The 18716-nt window shown below is 41.9% G+C and overlaps 1 protein-coding gene across 4 annotated transcripts; it reads left to right on the top strand.

The window, feature by feature from the left end:
- Positions 1 to 476: 476 nt before the first annotated feature.
- TMEM183A (transmembrane protein 183A) lies at positions 477 to 18213 on the top strand. 4 transcript variants are annotated; one of them, XM_054457339.2, is made up of 8 exons: positions 477 to 754; positions 953 to 1042; positions 1810 to 1977; positions 8198 to 8354; positions 9262 to 9442; positions 11792 to 11872; positions 14171 to 14326; positions 16200 to 18213. In XM_054457339.2, the coding sequence occupies exons 1-8, from the start codon at positions 646 to 648 to the stop codon at positions 16383 to 16385; spliced, it is 1128 nt and encodes a 375-aa protein (XP_054313314.1). In that variant the 5' UTR covers positions 477 to 645; the 3' UTR covers positions 16386 to 18213. The 4 variants fall into 4 exon arrangements, with proteins under 4 accessions (XP_054313314.1, XP_054313323.1, XP_054313342.1 ...); XM_054457348.2 differs by having other exon boundaries at positions 545 to 754; positions 8201 to 8354; XM_054457367.2 differs by having other exon boundaries at positions 554 to 754; positions 8201 to 8354; positions 14179 to 14326.
- The last annotated feature ends 503 nt before the right edge of the window (positions 18214 to 18716 follow it).

The following is an 18716-nucleotide window of genomic DNA, read 5'->3' as shown; positions in this document are numbered from 1 at the left end:
TCGATCTCCTGACCTCGTGATCCGCCCGCCTCGGCCTTCCAAAGTCAAAGTACTGAGATTACAGGCGTGAGCCACCGCGCCCGGCCGATTGGAAACTTTTAAGAACTCCTTCTCCTATTTTGAGAATTCAGAAATTTATGTATAGCTTTCGTAAAATAGAGTGAAGACTCTTACAGACCTATGTTAGACTAGCAGGCGCTCAGTCTCTGTGGTCCGAGATAGAGCACGAAGATGACAGCGTATACGCATTTTGGTGCTGACGTGGACCTGGAGTGTGGACAGAGGAGTTACTAAGAAGAATCCCGGAGACCAGGATGTAAACTCTCAATTCTAATCAACAGAGGTGCGGGCTCCGGGTCTGAGACACCATTCATCTCACACGAGGTACGGCGATACCCGACACCACCCAGTACAACAGCTCTCTCTCCACCTGGAACCCGGACCCAGCTTGATTCGCGGGTGCTGGATGATGACATATCCTTGCACCTGGCGATGATTGGTTGGCGTAGAGGGGCGTCGTCCGCCAACGAGACTCGGAACCCGGACCTATGTTCTCGCGAGAGTTAGCGGCCTTCGGTGTGGGATGGCCGCGGAGCCGGGCGGAGCTGGCCTGCGGCTCCCGGGGCCGGCTCTCCGGCCGGAGACATGGCCCGGGGGCCCGGCCCGCTAGGCAGGCCTCGCCCCGATACGGTCGCCATGCCCAAGAGAGGAAAGCGACTCAAGTTCCGGGCCCACGACGCCTGCTCCGGCCGAGGTGGGCGAGGGGGGCAGGGGCGCTGAAACATTTTGGGGCTGGCGGCTGGGAGGGGGCTGGACCGTGCCGAGGTGAGCGCTCGCCTGCCCGCGGCTGGAGGGCGGCTTGGTCCGGGGGCCTGCAGCGAGGAGGAGGTCTTGGCGGGGAAGACGCTGACCAGAGAAGGCCTCTTCCTTGAGGGTTGGTGCTGTGTTGCAGTGACCGTGGCGGATTACGCCAACTCGGATCCGGCGGTCGTGAGGTCTGGACGAGTCAAGAAAGCCGTAGCCAACGCTGTTCAGCAGGAAGGTAAGCTTTGCGCGAGCCTTTAAAGACTCATCCCGCGAAGACAGAACTAGGCATTTTATTTTCTGTTTTTCTTGCATTCATTTAGTCGTCTTCCTGTAACCGTGTTTGCTTTTGTCAGTGTTAACTTACATATTGGGGGGGGAGGAGGATTAGTCAAGAGTAGCAGTTTCTGTAGCAGAAATATTTTTTCTTTCTTTGCATTTAAAAACATGTTTGCATACTCTTTAGTTTCCACTGTATTCTTCTTGGTTATTAATCTCTTTGCTGTACTTCACATGTTTTACTCTGCAGTTTGCTTCCTTGTTTAATAACCTTGGAGTGTTCTTTTCCTTTTCCGGTGTTTCTCTTGCTTTCAGTCTGTTTGCTCATGGGTCTGAGACTTGTGTTTTATGACACCTACTGCTTCCAGCTCAGCACCAGGGTTAAATTGGATTCAATTTGTCTCAAACATTTCTTTGTAGACCTTATGAGACTACAAATCAGCTTTTATCCTGCAGGGTTTATAGTAGAAAAATTGTACACACCTTTTTTCTTCAGGGCTGGAAAGAGTTTCTGCAACTTTGGAGTCAGTTTGCCCATTGCTTTCCTTTTTTTTGTATTTAAAATACTAAAATCTTTATTTTTTTTTTGGTGACAGATTCTCACTTTTCTCTTTCAACGATGTTTTTTTCCTCCCTTTCCTGAATGGATGCTGATACCTTGGCTAAATTGTTTGTATTTCCGGGTGGAGCTGTGTGCCATCTCATTCTCCTCTTATTTTCTTCTAGTAAAATCTCTTTGTGGCTTGGAAGCCTCTCAGGTTCCTGCAGAGGAAGCTCTTTCTGGGGCTGGTGAGCCCTGTGACATCATCGACAGCAGTGATGAGATGGAGGCCCAGGAGGAAAGCATCCATGAGAGAACTGTCTCCAGAAAAAAGAAAAGTAAGAGACACAAAGGTATGGAGCTTGCTCTCTTTTGGTTTATTAGACCTGCCTGTGGTGACAAATTGAAGATGTTACTTTCCCAGTAGCACAGGAGGCGATATAAGAGGTGATACCAGGAGAGTTTAAAGAAAACTTGGCTCTCCATAAGAACCTTGGTAGTGGGACATGATTTAATACACCTGGGCTTTCTTTTTTCTTTTTGCTTTTGTCCGAATTCGAGAGGGAAAGAGATTAGTACGTGTTAGTAGAGTTCTGGAGCTGTGAACTGGACTATAGTAGCCCTTCATTGAGAACATGTTATTATCAGGTGTAAAAACACATATGGCAATGTGAAAATAGAAGGCCTTTGCATTTCTGGATTTCTGAATGTGTAAGGAAGCAGAGATGTAACCAAAAAATGTTTTCCGAAATATGTGGATTTTATGTTACTAGTTTTGTTACACACAAACATAGACATTATCTTGGGCTTTTAAGTGCTCTACAATTAGTAATGCCTGCTTTATGTCTAATAACTACTGTGGGAAATATAAAAGTAGGTGATTTTTTAATATCCTAATGGCAATGAAATGTACACAAATGAAACAAATAATAATAAACTGATGATATATAACGTGCCAAACCATCATTCAGATTCTGGGTTTTCCTCCAGATTTAATGAGTCAGAATCTCTTGGGGTGGAACTCAGAATTTTTTTTTTTTTTTTAAGACAGGGTTTTGGTCTCCTGCCTAGGCTGGAGTGTAGTGGCAAGATCATGGCACACTGCAGCCTTGACTTCCCATCTTAGCCTTTTGAGTAGCTGGGACTACAGGTGCTATGTCATCATGCCTGCTAATTTTTTCTATTTTTTTGTAGAGACAGGGGTCTCACTATGTTGCCTAGGCTGGTTTTGAGCTCCTGGGCTCAAGCAGTCCACCCACCTTGGCCTCCCAAAGTGCTGGGATTATAGGCATAAGCTACCATGCTTAGCCCAGAATTTTTAAAGCTAAAGTGGCTCTGATGATGAGCTACGTTTAGGTGAAAGCTGATAAATAATGGTGAGGCCGGGCGTGGTGGCTCACGCTTGTAATCCCAACACTTTGGGAGACCGAGATGGGCAGATCACAAGGTCAGGAGTTTGAGACCAGCCTGGCCAGTATGGTGAAACCCTGTCTCTACTAAAAATACAAAAATTAGCTGGGTGTGGTGGTGTGCACCTGTAGTCCCAGCTACCTGGGAGGCTGAGGCAGGAGAATCGCTTGAACCTGGGAAGTGAAGGTTGCAGTGAGCCGAGATTGCATTGCGCCACTACATCTCCAGCCTGGTGACAGAGCAAGACTCCGTCTCAAAAAAAAATAAAAATAAAAATAATAATAGTAAATGATGTATGTATTTTTGGTCTCAGATTTACCAGCACTTTCACCTGTGCCTGAGAATCAGATAATAGATATTTTTATTTGTTAAAGTATATTGAAGTAATAAGTTAATGAAATTAATGGTATATTGCTTTGGAATTATTCTAGTTATTGTTAGTCATATCCCTCTTTTTCAGGATCCGAAAATTAATACAGGTTGAGCATTCCGAATCTGAAAAGCTCCAAAATTTGAAATTTTTGGAGCACTGACATGATGCTGAAAGGAAATGCTTATTGGAGCACTTTGGATTTCTGATTTTCGATTAGGGCTGCTCGACCAATAAGTACAGTCAAGATATTCCAAAATGCGGGAAAAGCCAAAATCTGAAACACTACTGGTCCTGAGCATTTCTGATAAGGAATACTCAACCAGTATTGACATTCTTCATACTTCTTTGTCCTTAATTTTTCACTTGAAATCGCTACTTATCACCATTCTATTAGGGATTTATCTTGTTGTTGTTTTGGACTCGCTCCACAGAATGGCTTAGACTTAAGACAAAAAATTGAGATAAAATTTATTCCTTTAAAGTGTACAATTCAGTGGTTTTAGCATATTCACAGAGTTGTGCAACCATCAACGTGGTCTAAGTTTAGAACATTTCCATTACTCTAAAAAGAAACCCCATACTTATTAGCATCCCTTCTCATTCCAAACCCTCCTCCAGCCCTTGGAAACCACTAATCTACTTTCTTTCTCTACAGATTTACCTATTCTGACATTTCATGTAAATGGAATCATACAATGTATAGTCTTTTGCATGTAGCTTCTTTCATTTAACATAATGTTTTCAAGGTTCATCCATACTATGCATGTATCAGTATCTCATTCTTTTTTATTCCTTTTTATTTGGCTGCTATGAATAATGCTGCTGTGAACATTCATGGACAAGTTTTTCTGTGGACATAGGTTTTTTCAGTTTTGGTTAGATAGGAGTGAAATTGCTGGATTATACAGAAACTCTATGTTTAACTTTTTGAGGAATTGCCAAACTGTTTTCCAAAGTGCGTGCATCGTTTTATATTTCCACCAGCAGTGTGTAAGAGTTCCAGTTTCTCTGCATCCTTATCAGCACTTGTTATTGTCTGACTTTTTAAATTATAGTGGATGTGGATTGGTATCTATCTCCTTGTGGTTTTGATTTGCATTTCCCTGATGGCTAATGGTATTTGCCCATTTTTAAACTGGGTTATCTTCTTCTTATTTTTTTTTATTTTTTGAAACAGAGTTTTGCTCTTGTTGACCAGGCTGGAGTGCAATGGCGTGATTTCAGCTCATTGCAACCTCTGCCTCCCGGGTTCAAGCGATTCTCCTACCTCAGCCTCCCGAGTAGCTGGGATTACAGGCATGTGCCACCACGCACAGCTAATTTTTTGTAATTTTTAGTAGAGATGGGATTTCTCCATATTAGTCAGGCTGGTCTCCAACTCCCGACCTCCGGTGATGCACCTGCCTCGGCCTCCCAAAGTGTTGGGTTTACAGGTGTGAGCCCCCACACCCGGCTATCTTTTTATTATTGAATTGTAGGACTTATCTATTCAGATTACTAGTCACTTATCAGATACATGATTTATGGCTTACAGGCTCTTAACCATAATTCATATTTTACTTCCTTCTACTTTATCTCCATTAGGTTTCTCCATTCCATCAGACTGGTCTTTTTTTTTTTTTCTTTTTAAATTTCTTTTTATTGTATTGTTTTAGTAGGTATAATGTATTTTTCTTCTTTTTTTTTAAAAGCATTTTTTTAAATGAAACATGTAGAAGAAGAGAGAATAGTCTGATTATAACTCCATATAACTATTACCCTACTTCAACAATGATCAACTCATGGCTATTAAAAAGTTTTCTTTCTCTTTCTTTTTTTGATTACCATTTTGTTTTTATGTGCTGTCAACTCACGGCCATTTTTACTTCAACCATTACTCCCCCACTGCATCACACACACACACACACACACACACACACACACACACACACACACACACACACACACACACACACACACACACACACACACACACACACACACACACACACACACACACACACACACACACACACACACACACACACACACACACACACACACGGTTATTTTGAAACAATTTTCAGATATACCATCATCATCTCTGTAAAAATTTTAGTAGTTATCTTTTTTAAAATACCATTGTCACATCTAAAAGACATAACAATAATTTCTCAATGTTATTAAAATCTTGTTAGACTTTTCTGTTTACTATTCTCACATGTTTTGCTTTTCTGAGTCCCTTGGTTTCATGTTAGCACTTACCCACTTAACATGCTTTTCCTGTTAACCTATGCCTGTCAAAATTCTTCATGTCCTTCATGACTTATCTCCATGAAGCTTTCATTTACTGATTCTATTTCCTTCGTTTTGAAAGCTCTTAACAATTATGTATAAAACACTGACAATTCTTCATTATTTACTAAATTTTGTCTCTAAAGACAGAAAATTTGTAATAGCACTCTGCTTTGTAAAAGTCCTTATGGGTCTCAGTAGAGGAAGTTTTTGTTTGTTTTTTTTGGTTTTTGTTTTGGTTTTTTGAGACAGGGACTCACTCTGTTGCCCAGGCTGGATTGCAGTGGTGGCTCACTGCAGCCTCGACATCCTGGGCTTGATTGATCCTCGCACCTCAGCCTCCTGCGTAGCTGAGACTACGGGCATGCACCACCATGGCTGGCTAATTTTTAAGTTTTTTGTAGAGACTGTGTTGCCCAAGCCCATCTTGAACTCCTGGGCTCAAGCCATCCTCCCACCTTGGCCTCCCAAAGTGTTGAGATTACAGGCATGAGCCACGGCACTCAGCCACAATAGAGGAAATTTTAATAGTCGTTTGCCTTCTCTTTCACAGAGAGAAGAGGTAATGTGGGAGAAAGTGGGGCCTAGACATGGTAGACTGTATCTTGCATGATTACTGGAGATTATAAGAAGGATAAGAATTAGAAAAGATGATGATGTTTTAGACATATTGGGTCTCTGTTGTGAAGAACCTAACCAAATAACCTGATCTAATCATAGAGCTGTAGGAAGCAGTTAGCTAGAAAAGCGGGGGCAACTTTGGGGAGATGGTGTAGGGGCTTTTTCCCCAGGAAGGAAGAAAGCTGGTCATTTTAGGATAGTTCTATGACTAGGTTTGAAGTAAGGGTTAGGGTTAGGATTAGCTCAGATTCAGGTATCTTTACAAAGCATGTGTATTACCTGAACCTGAGAAGTATAGTGAACATCAAGGTCAAGAGAATTAATGCTAATGAGTTCTGAAGAAGGAAGAGATAGGGACACTTTTTTTTTTTTTTTTGAGATGGAGTTTCACTCTGTTGCCCAGGCTGGAGTGCAGTGGCACAATCTTGGCTTACTGCATCCTCCCTCTCCTGGGTTTAAGCAGTTCTCTGCCTCAGCCTCCTGAGTAGCTGGGATTACAGGCGCCCACCACCACGCCCAACTAATTTTTTCTCTTTTTTTTTTTTTTGAGACGGAGTCCCTCGCTCTGTCGCCCAGGCTGGAGTGCAGTGGCGCGATCTCCGCTCACTGCAAGCTCCGCCTCCCGGGTTCACGCCATTCTCCTGCCTCAGCCTCCCAAGTAGCCGGGACTACAGGCAGCCACCACTATGCCCGGCTAATTTTTTTGTATTTTTTAGTAGAGGCGGGGTTTCACTGTGTTAGCCAGGATGGTCTCGATCTCTTGATCTCGTGATTTGCCCACCTCGGCCTCCCAAAGTGCTGGGATTACAGGTGTGGGCCACCACGCCCGGCCTAAGTGCCATCTCAGCTCACTGTAACCTCCACCTCCTGGTTCAAGCGATTCTCCTGCCTCAGCGTCCCAAGTAGCTGGATTACAGGAATGTGCCTGTTAATTTTTGTATTTTTAGTAGAGATGGAGTTTCACCATGTTGGCCAGGATGGTCTCGATCTCTTGACCTCGTGATCCACCTGCCTTGGCCTCCCAAAGTGCTGGGGTTACAGGCGTGAGCCACTGCGCCCGGCTTCCCTGTACCATCTTAAAGTCAAATTTGTTTCTTTCCTGACTGAAAATGTTTAGTGGGTGGAGACTTAAAGAGAAACCATGAGCAGGGCTTAATAGCATAAAGCTGGAATTCGGAGTCAGAAAATCTTGGTTCTATTTCCCTTGACTGAGTGGCGAGGTTTTGTTTTCTTATTAGTAAAATGGGCGCAATAATATTTTTCTTATTCCATTGAAGAATTATTAGAGTTGAATGATACAATGTGTGCAAAGGCACTTTTGAAACTTCAAAATGATGGTCAGGTGCAGTGGCTCATGCCACTAATCCCAGCACTTTGGGAGGCCGAGGCGGGTGGATCACTTGAGGCCAGGAGTTCGAGACCAGCCTGGTCAACATGGTGAAACCCCATCCCTACTAAAAATACAAAAATTAGCTGGGTGTGGTGGAGCGTGCCTGTAGTCCTATCTACTCTGGTGGCTGAGGCATGAGAATCGCTTGAACCCAGGAGGTGGAGGTTGTACTGAGCTGAGATTGCACCCCTGCATTCTAGCTTGGGCACCACTACATTCCAGCCTGGGCAACAGAGTGAGACTCTGTCTCAAAAAAAAAGTTAAACTTCAAAATGGTATTGCCAATAGTTGTTAAAGGCCTTAAGAACAAAACCTATTTACTTGGGCAACAGGAGGTAAAAGTTTCCAGCAGCTAGGATGAGCAGGAAATGATAAGTTTGAGGGGTTTCCTTGGACCTATTTAAAACCATTTTCTTAACTGTGCAATCCTTGGGAGAAATGAAATGATCGAGTATCTTTAGATATGTGTGTAGAAGATCAGAGATTATTCTTTTTTCTGTTTCAGAAGAACTGGATGGTGCTGGAGAAGAGTATCCCATGGATATTTGGCTATTGCTGGCCTCCTATATCCGTCCTGAGGACATTGTGAATTTTTCCCTGATTTGTAAGAATGCCTGGACTGTCACTTGCACTGCTGCCTTTTGGACCAGGTTGTACCGAAGGTGCGACCACAGAGAGCTCACTTTTATCTGTGTAGCTGATTTCATTACTGTTTGTGATTTGGAGCTACTCACTGGATGGTGATCTCTTTTCACTTTCTCTACTCCATGTCTGGGCATGACCCAGCTTTGGAATCCTTGAGCCCTTCTCTAATTTAAATTTGATATTATTAATTATCCAGGTAATTGTCTTCTGTGTGGTTGCCTCCTTCCCCACTCCAGTATCCACTTTCAGCAAAACGTCTTCCTTCAAGTCCCAGAGAGAAGAGTCTTTGACTTTTCTTCAGAGGCTTACTTTAGCTAGAATGTTTAAAGCTACAGATGCCTATCTGTTCATCTTTCCAGCTGGATTAGGTGTTGCTTAGATTTGCTAGTTGTCTTTAAGTATTACAGTTTTTGTATTTATGCAGCCTTATGTATAGTTGTAGTGGTAAGGAGTAGGTAAATTATGTGATTAGTAAAAGGGCTAGTTTTTGATGCTAGGTGTGGAAGTGTGGTGACAATTGTAAACTGTCAGGCTGTGGTGGGAAGGAATGTTGAAGTAGAAAGGAGTAGAGAACTCATTGTGAGATCTGACTGGAGAACCTGGTGGCTCTTCTCCAGTATAGGTTCCTCCAGGACAGGTTCTTTTTGAGCAGCTAAAGCATAATATACTGATACCAATTCAGAGTTTGCTCTTTTGTTCAGTGAAAAAGTGAGGACTTCAACTTTAAAAATGGATGGAGAACTGCAGGATTACAAGGCAAAGACGTAAAAGTTGCCAAGAGATCAAGTAGCACTGGGGACAGGCTACCTACCAGCCAGTGGATTAGTGCAGTAAAGTTCATACAGAGACCAGAAGTCTTAGAAAACTGACCTAGAGCAGGAGAGACAGGTCACATATTGGTAGGAGTAATATGTTATGTTTCAGGCACTACACGCTGGATGCTTCCCTGCCTTTGCGTCTGCGACCAGAGTCAATGGAGAAGCTGCGCTGTCTCCGGGCTTGTGTGATCCGATCTCTGTACCATATGTATGAGCCATTTGCTGCTCGAATCTCCAAGAATCCAGCCATTCCAGAAAGCACCCCCAGCACATTAAAGAATTCCAAAGTAAGTGAGAATTTGTGTTGGGGTTTGACTAATGGACTCTTGTATGGTAGGCCTGTTATCATGGCTTGTCTCCAGCTTCCTTGATGGGGAGGGGTGTAGGTCCCAGGCTGCTAGAGGACTAATGTAAACTTTCAGGGCTCAGAGATTTCACTTCTCCAAGACCTTTCTGCTGTGCTGGCTGGCTTATCTTATACTTACCTTAAAGCTTTCTGGTGCTTTTAGTGTATTCCTTGTTCTTTTTATTTTAATTTATTTTCATACGTTGTACATTGGACCACTCTAGATATAATGGTTTTGATGGTTTGGGTTAGGAAGAGCATAACTCAAATGGTAGATGTATGCTGTAATTTTTAAGAGGGGCTTTAAATCACGGTACAGAGGTATAACATGAACATCTCACTATTTTTCTCTTTCTAATGCAACCTTGACATCAGGGATTCCCCTTTATTGTTGACCTCCTTAAGGATTCTGGTGTAGACTTGACTTCTGTAGCATTTGGAAGTGCCCTGTGCCAGGCTATTGCCAGGCTCTGGTAGGTCATCTCATAGACTATAAGGTACCCTGATTCATAAACCTTAGCTCTCTCAAGTTCTTTCTGTGTTCTAGGCTCTTTTTATCTCAGGATTTCCCTGATATTTTATATTCATATATTTATATTCAAGTTTCTGTCATTCTTCTGATTTGTAAATATGTCTACTAGCCTTTGGTCCATTCTCTCTTTTTCTCCTACCTGATGAAATTACTAAATCACCTTTGCCAAACAAGGTTACTCTGTTCCTACCCCAAATCTGATGTTCCATAGCATTTCCCATTCTCTTGTAGTTTGTTTTTATGGTATTGCACATTATATAATGATTCTTCTCCCCTAGTTTAGCTCTAGGGTGATCATATCCTACCTAATACATATTAATTAAAAGGGTACTATTGATTTCAAGATTATCGAGGTTCCCCCCCAGCCTTGTAAACTGAGGTGGTCAGGGCCATTGGCTGAGCTCAATTTAATATCATGCCAACTGGTGGATTTAGAGAAGGAGTAGAATGCCAGGAGAGTAGGATTTCACCCAGCAGCTGCTTCTGCTTGTAATATGAGTGGACAGTGTATCTTCTCACATTTACAGTGTCCCTTTCCCCCAAAACATTTGATAGTATCAGATTAACTGTGGTGAGCATGGGGATCATCCCAAAGTTAGCCATGCCAGGAGTGAATCAATTGCTGGGAGCAGAGCAGCATTGGGCAAACTCCTCATGCTTGACACATCTTAGCGGCTCCAGTGCACAATGCAAGTGCTACTGCCTAAATTCTAAAATACCCCTATCTTCATATTCTTATCATTGTCTATTAATTTTTTTAAAGTGGACTGTAAAAAGCCAAAGTAGAATGAAAACTAAGGTCTTAATCCAAATAGTAAGCCCAGGCCATCTGGCTGCTGCTTTTGTGCCTTGTTAGAGATCTTCTGAAGAGGGTGTGGGGCCTGCAGTGGCAGGTATCCCATGCATGGCCTTGCCACTTGTATACCCATGATTGCGTGGCATTCAGGGAGTTGCCAGCATGCCTAAAGGAAGTTGTCCCATGTTCCTGGACTCCAGCTTTTCGTATTTGATTCCCCCTCTCTCTCTTTTCAGTAGCATAGCTTGTGTGGGACACTGGAGCCGTTGTGATGGCAGCAGAAGTGTTTTCCCCTTAAAGCCAAGCCCATTAATTTTGATGGAACAGCAGGACGTACAGGGCATGTCTGAAGGGCAGGACAGCTGGCACGGCGGACGACCCACCCCTTATCCCCTGGGAGGTACTTCACTTCTTGTGCTTAACCCTAGCTGTAGCCTGACTTTCACTGAGGGGCTTATTCTAGACAGAATTCACCCTAGCTCTGTAGTTTCCTTACTGGCTGTCTGCTCCCAGAAGGTCCTGAGCAGTTTGCTTCTATTATAGGGCCAGCCCTCTCTGCCTACCTTATGGCCTTGTATCATCTTGCCTGGTGGCTGCTGGCTCTCCTTACATTTTAATGTAGAGGATTAGCCTGCTGAATCAGAAAGGATGCCCCAGTCTCTAGATACCATGTTTCTGTCTTTGAAGATAAGAACAATAGGAGCTGATGTCAGTAGCCTCTGAGGTTGACTTATATTGGTCCCTCCTGTCCTTATTGAACAGCTCTGGGATTGTCCGTTTTTATGTTGCACCAGTGTCAACTTGGGGGTCTATCTGTGCCAAAGTAAAATCTCAGCATTGGGACCGTGGCTGGCTTTAGAGCTGTCAAACAGAAAGGTTTTTGGTGATTATTTTGGTTATAGTGTATTTTGATTTTTTTCTTTTTCTTTTTCTTGGTTTATTTTATTTTTACTTTCTTATAGTGCTTACTTTTCTGGTGCAGAAAGATTGTTGGGAACAGACAGGAACCAATGTGGGAATTCAACTTCAAGTTCAAAAAACAGGTATGTGGTCTTCTCTTTGTTTTTCAGATAATACTTTGTTCTAAGAGATTTCCCTAGGTATCTTTCTTCGTCTGTTTGTGCTGCTATAACAGTACCACAGATTCTGGGTAACTTAAAAAGAACAGAACTTTATTTCTTAACAGTTCTGGAGGCTGAGAAGTCCAAGATCAAGGTGCTTGCAGGTTTGGTGTTTGGTGAGCGCCTGGTCCCTTTGCTTCCAAGATGGTGTCTGATTGCATCCTTCAGAGGGGAGGAACGCTTTGTCCTCACATGGTGGAAGGTGGAATGCCAAAAGGGGATGAACCTGGTGTGAAGACTCCTTATAAAGGCCTTAATCCCATTCATGAGGGAGGGCCTCCCCAGTAGGTCACCTTCTAAAGGCCCCACCTCTTAATACTACTGTATTGGAGATGAAGTGTCCACATGAATTTTGGAGGAGACACAAACATTCAAATCATAACACTAGGCATGAAATTGCCTTAACTAAAATCAAACAGTGTACAGCCTAAAAATCCAAAATCTGAAATGCTTCATAATCTGAAACGCTTCATAATCTGAAACTTTCTGAGTGCCAACATGATGCTCAAAGGAAATGCCTACTGGAGCATTTTGGATTTTGGGTTTGTGAATTTCAGATGCTCAACTGGTATAATGCAACTATTCCAAAATCTGAAAAAATTGGGAACACTTCTGGCCCCAAGGGTTTCGGATAAGGGATACTCAACCCGAAATGCCATGAAAACAAAAGGTAAGAGGAACTATGCTGTATTGAAAGACAAGGATAACAACCTACTGCAAAGAGTAAATCTTGAGTGGATCCTGGATAAGGGAACAAAGCTATAAAAGACATTTTGGGGCAATTTAGGAAATCAGAATGTGCTATGGATAATATGAAATAATTGTTAATTTTCTTATGGGTGATAATGATAATGTGGTTATATGTAAGTATATACTGAATTATTTAAGAGTGAAGTATAAATGTTAAGAGAACATATTAAGAGAATAGTTGCCAAAAGATTAATTGCAGTTACAGGATAGTGGAAGTCTTAAGTCACCATTACTTTGTCAATATATTTATATATTATTTAAACTTATTTACCATGAAAAAAAAAGCTTTCATTGTGGAAGGTGGAGCCTCATGTATTTCTGAATGTAAGCCTAAGAGACAGAGAAGACAAGTTACAAGAACTCTGCAGTTGCCAAGCCAATGAAAATTTTTTAAAACCTGGAAAAATTATGCCAGAGGCACATATATTGTTTACTAATCTGATTACTGGCCAAGCCTTGAACAGTGACAGTGACAGTATTACTCAAAAGACACCTGTATTATTACATGTAATTATGATCACCCTATATTCTTATGTGGAATTATGAGCAGATATGGCAATAGGTTTATGGGTTTCTCTCTCACTCTGCATATAAAACCCATAAACCCATTACTAAGTAGAGGAGACAGGTGAAAACACATGGAATGGGGTGGGGTGGGGGTTGTGGGGATGGGGTTGGGGGTGCGGGGATGGGGTGGGGAGGGAGACGTTTTCACTTGTCTCCTCTATTTAGTATCTCACTGATGAGACACAAATACTGCTAGTTATTCCTCACGTGATGGCAGGTGGGTTACAGATAAGTTTGTCATTAAAGTAAACCTTATTTTCCTATTGATTTATTTCAAAAACATGGTTCTGGAGAAGAATTTTAGTTCTGATATCTTGCATTTAATAAGATCTGCACAGTCTGTGATACCCATTAGACATTGGTAGAAAGTCCACCATAGACCTTTCTGAGAAGGGATTGAGAGGCAGTCTTAGCAGTGGTGAAATGTGACTAGAAGCAGACGCTAGGATTACTGTAGGAAAGTGAATGCCAAGATTTTCCTTTAGTTCCGAGACTTGTGATTCTTTTGTTTTATGGTGTGTGGAATTAGGTGGCCACTTCTGCTTCCATCCCTTTTGTGCAGCAGATGTTCTTTGGAGTCTGACAAGTTACAAGGAATTTGCAGTCTTTCAAACATTGTAGAACCTCTGGTAGAGGCCGTAAGTTTCCATTTCTTGTCAGATGGCAAGGAATACCATCTAAACGAAGCATAAACCCATTGCCACATTTGCTCATCCAAATGTATTTCCCCTTCTTTCAAAGGGTAGGTTTTCTTTGATCTCTGTATAGAAACATATGTATAAAGAGAGAAGATAAAAGTGTATCTCACTAGCTTTAGTTGAGCCATAGGATTTTCTTTGATGGACTCTTAGAGCCATATAATGTTTCTTCTAAGCCATTGGATTAATTCTCAGTTCTCTTCAGTCCCCTAGGTTAAAGAGCAAGTGTACAGGAGGATTGCAGCCTCCTGTTCAGTACGAAGATGTTCATACCAATCCAGACCAGGACTGCTGCCTACTGCAGGTCACCACCCTCAATTTCATCTTTATTCCGATTGTCATGGGAATGATATTTACTCTGGTAAGTGGGGACTCAGGATGTCATTCTCAGCTCCTTTTTTTTTTTTTTTCATTCTGAAAGGAGGTGAACCGCAGCTTTTTTTTTTTTTTTTTTTCTTTTTAAAGAGACATGGTCTCACTCTGTCACTCAGGCTGAAGTGCAGTGATGGAATCATCGCTCACTGCAACCTCAAAACTCCTGGGCTTAAGCTGTCCTCTTGTTTCAGCTTCCCAAGTAGTTGGGACTATAGATGTGCGCCACCACCCCTGGCTAATTTTTATTTTTTGTTGCAATGGGTCTCTCACAGCATTGCTAAGGCTTGTCTGAGACTCCTAGCCTCAAGCAGTTCTTCCACGTCGGCCTCTCAAGTGCTGAGATTATAGGTGTGAGCCACTGCATTCAGCTTTTTTATAGACTTTTGCTATATCTGAGGTTTGAAGGATATTTGTAAATTTAACCATGAAGGAAGGTATCTTTTTTCAAAAAAAAAAGTTTGAACTCAGTCCTGTATATTAGCAACAGACAGATTTGTGGAGACATTAATTGTATCTGAGAATATTTTACCTTCTTTCCTTCTTTGTAGGAAAGGGAATGTTTTTGCATTTTCATGTGTAGTGATCATTAATGATTGAGAAACATTATCCTATTAGGAAGAATGATGAGATACATACATGGGCACTGGATGTCAGGACCTTGAGGCATGCATATGGGGTTACAAATGGGATATTAAAATACAGGGTGACCAGCTCAGCTCTGTCCTTTGTGTGATATTATCACTGTTCAAGGCTTGGCCAGTAATGAGTAAACAACGTATGTGCCTCTGGCATATTTTTCCAGGTTTTAAAAATTTTTCATTGGCTTGGCAATTTCTTACATTCAGAAATACATGAGGTTCCCCTTCCACACTGAAAGTAGCTTTTTTTTAAATGGTAAATGATTTTAAATAATACATAAATATACTGACAAAGTAAAGGTGACTTAGACTTCCACTATCCTGTAACTGAAATTAATCTTTTGGGAACTGTTCTCTTAATGTGTCTGTTAATATGTATGTACTCTCTCTCTCTCTCAAATAATTTTGTATAATTGAGATCGTGTCATATATGCAGTTTTGTTTTGTTTTGTTTTGTTTTGAGACGGAGTCTTGCTCTGTAGTCCGGGCTGGAGTGCTGTGGTGTGCAGTCTCGGCTCACTGTAACCTCTGTCTCCTGGTTTTAAGTGATTCTCCTGCCTCTGCCTCTCAAGTAGCTGGGATTACAGGTGCCCGCCACCACACCCAGCTAATTTTTGTATTTTTGGTAGAAATGGGGTTTGGTCAGGCTGGTCTCAAACTCCTGACCTCAGACGATCTGCCTGCCTTGGCCTCCCAAAGTGCTCATTAGGGAGGTTTTCTTTAGCATAGTTTAAACATGTGAAGCTGAGAAGGCCTTATAAAATTCTCCTTAATTTTTTATATCTTTAAAGATTGGCTGAGTGTGGTGGCTCATGCCTGTAACCCCAGCACTTTGGGAGGCCGAGGTGGGCAGATCACTTGAGGTCAGGAGTTTGAGGCCAGCCTGGCCAACATGGCAAAACCCTGTCTCTACTAAAAATACAAAAATTAGCCGGTCATGGTGGTGCACGCCTATATTCCTAGCTACTCGGGAGGCTGAGGCACAAGAATCGTTTGATCCCGGGAGGCGGAGGTTGCAGTGAGCCGAGATCACATCACTGCACTACAGCCTGGGCAACAGAACGAGGTCCTTTCTCAAAAAAAAGGGTGTTTGTGTTATAATTTAGAGATTAATCTTGTGGCCTAGCCAGTATAAATTAGTCTGGACTGTTTCATTTCAGAGTGAGTGCTTGGAAACCAAGGTTGTGTCAGTTGGATACTGAATTTGCTTTTCCATTTCAGTTTACTATCAATGTGAGCACGGACATGCGGCATCATCGAGTGAGACTGGTGTTCCAAGATTCCCCTGTCCATGGTGGTCGGAAACTGCGCAGTGAACAGGGTGTGCAAGTCATCTTGGACCCAGTGCACAGTGTTCGGCTCTTTGACTGGTGGCATCCTCAGTACCCATTCTCCCTGAGAGCATAGTTATTGCTTCCCATCCCTTGGGGGCAGCCTCGAGTCTAGTCCATTAGTAATCAGATTCCAGTTTGGACAGGGTGGCTGGATTGTATATCTGGTTAGTAATGTACATGCTCTTCAGGTTCTAGGGCTCCTGTTAGGGGAGGGAGAAATGTTGAATCAAGAGGGAAAACAACTACTATGATTTATAAACATATTTTAATGTAAAAATTTGCATTTAAAAGGAGTGGCCCTGTTTTCTGTGTTAAAACCCCATTTGGTGCTATTGAGTTTGTTCTTTATTCTTTTATCCCAGTGAAAGTTGTTGATCTTGCTGTAGGGAAAAATTAAACTCTTTGAATCTCCAAACAAAGAAGTTTCAGCATTCCCTTATGGATCAGAGGAAACTTAGAGGCCTGAAATTGTTGCTTCCAGTTTAGCTGCCCCTCAAATTCAAGTGAATATTTTCCCTTCTCCCTTTACCCGTCTCCAGAAATAAAGCAGGTGACAGGGTTTTCAGAATCTTACCAGATTGACTTGTGTATCTTTTTAAAAAAATAATTTGTGATATTTATTGCATACATTTTCTTTTGCCAGTTTTGGATTTTAGGTATTTTTTTGCATGAGGCTGATAGTGGTGATGACGACTTTCTACCCTTGGTACTATACTAGGAACTTTACATAGTATCTCTACTTCTCACAGTCTTGCAAAGTAGGTGATATTATTCCCGTTTTATGGTTGAGAAAACGGAATTAGTGACTGTACCTATAACACCAGTAAATGCAGAGCCAAGATTCTGACCCAGGTCTTTTTGTTGTACCATAATTTTAAAAGATGAGTCTCATTTTTCTTGTGGTAGATGGTGGTAAAAGGGAGTAGGCAGAGTGTACATAGATTAAAAAAAGTAAAAGGGTAAGTAAAAAATTGATTGTGGTATACCTTATTCTAATCAGCCGAAAAAGTATAGAAGATTGATGAAATGACCTTTTAAATATGTATTTCTGAGTAAAATGTAAAACCAAGAAAGTTATTTCAGGAAGGATAGTGACACTTTGATTGAACTGTTGGAAAGGCATTTATTAGGCTAAAACGTCATTAACAAAATGCATTGCATGTTGAAACCAGCCTCTTGAACCATAAGCACTTAGCGACTTTGCTCTGCCCTGTACTGTGCTGCTTCTGCTGTCATCCTGTGTGCCTACAGAAGCCTGGTCTTCCGTCCATACAGAAATGCTTATGTCCTCCTGTTGTTTAGATGACTCCTGTTGTTCAGGTGTACTCTCAGAAGAGAATCACAAACGTTTTTCTGTTTTGCTAAGAAGAAAACCTTGCTGCTTGTCTCTCCTCCCACCCTCCACCATCCAGAATTAACCAGTGAGCTGGATATTACCTGGATATTGCCAGGAGGTGGGCATTAAGACAGTATTCTTTAAAAATGAAAATCTTGTGGAGGAAAATCTTGTGAGGCAAACTGCTAAATTTGCGTTTTTTTTTTTTTTAACCATCTTCCCTAGGAATATTCTTAGAAAGCATCTGCTTAATTTTGCTGCTAACAGCTAACCTTATCCCACGTTGAGGGTGGTATTAAAACTGTACACACAGAGTGAGCCTGGGTCAGTCAAAAACAGAATTTGGGCATTTAAGTGGTAACAGACAAAAAACCTAAGGACAATGAGCACTTTGCAGATCTCTACAATGAAAAGTTGCCTCTTTGAGGCAGGAGGAGAGAAGCACAGTCCCTGCCTGGTTGCCTGAACTAAAGATGCCATGGAGCCAGGAGTGTCTTGGTGCATTGTTCCCCGCTTAGGAGTACCTTTAAAAAGGGGGTGAAATAAATTTGGCTTAATAATTGTATTCTGACTCAGCTCTGAGTTTTTTCTGTCAAATTCCATGGTATGGTGACAGATACAGTACTAGATACTGCCTCAGCTCTCTCTCAGCATAATATTGACAAACATTTGGTAAAATGTGTTATCAGTGGTTATCTTGGCTTCAGCCTTCCTCTGCATTGGCTGAGTTGCCGTTTCTAGTATGATGCATGCTTTATTAGTTACAGGATGTGAAGTGTCTCAGGGATTTCCTTTTGGTGAGGACCCCAGACCACCCAAAGAATTAGAACTTTCTGGACTGCAGGTTATACACCGTGATTTTGCTGTCAAGCAACATAAATTGATCCTTGAACACTGTGAGAGTTATGGACACAGACCCTCACACAGTTGAAAATCTGCTATAACTTTTGACTGCCCCAAAACTTAATAGCCTGCTGTTGACTGGAAGCCTTGTTGATAACAAACAGTTGATTAATGTGTGTTTTGTATATGTAGTATATACCTTATTATAATAAAATAAGCTCGAGA

Source organism: Pongo pygmaeus, chromosome 1, assembly GCF_028885625.2.
Source record: "Pongo pygmaeus isolate AG05252 chromosome 1, NHGRI_mPonPyg2-v2.0_pri, whole genome shotgun sequence".
Lineage (NCBI taxonomy): Eukaryota > Metazoa > Chordata > Mammalia > Primates > Hominidae > Pongo > Pongo pygmaeus.
The sequence above is the reverse complement of the archived record's forward strand: the minus strand, read 5'-3'. Positions and strand labels throughout refer to the sequence as shown.

What these genes read in the sequence shown, in the direction of transcription:
- TMEM183A (XM_054457339.2), top strand. Translation starts at nt 646, where the DNA reads ATGGCCCGGGGGCCCGGCCCGCTAGGCAGGCCTCGCCCCGATACGGTC. An exon ending in GCACATTAAAGAATTCCAAA is followed by an intron (nt 9,443 to 11,791) that starts GTAAGTGAGAAT and finishes ACTTTCTTATAG; the next exon opens with TGCTTACTTTTCTGGTGCAG. An exon ending in ACTTCAAGTTCAAAAAACAG is followed by an intron (nt 11,873 to 14,170) that starts GTATGTGGTCTT and finishes AGTTCTCTTCAG; the next exon opens with TCCCCTAGGTTAAAGAGCAA.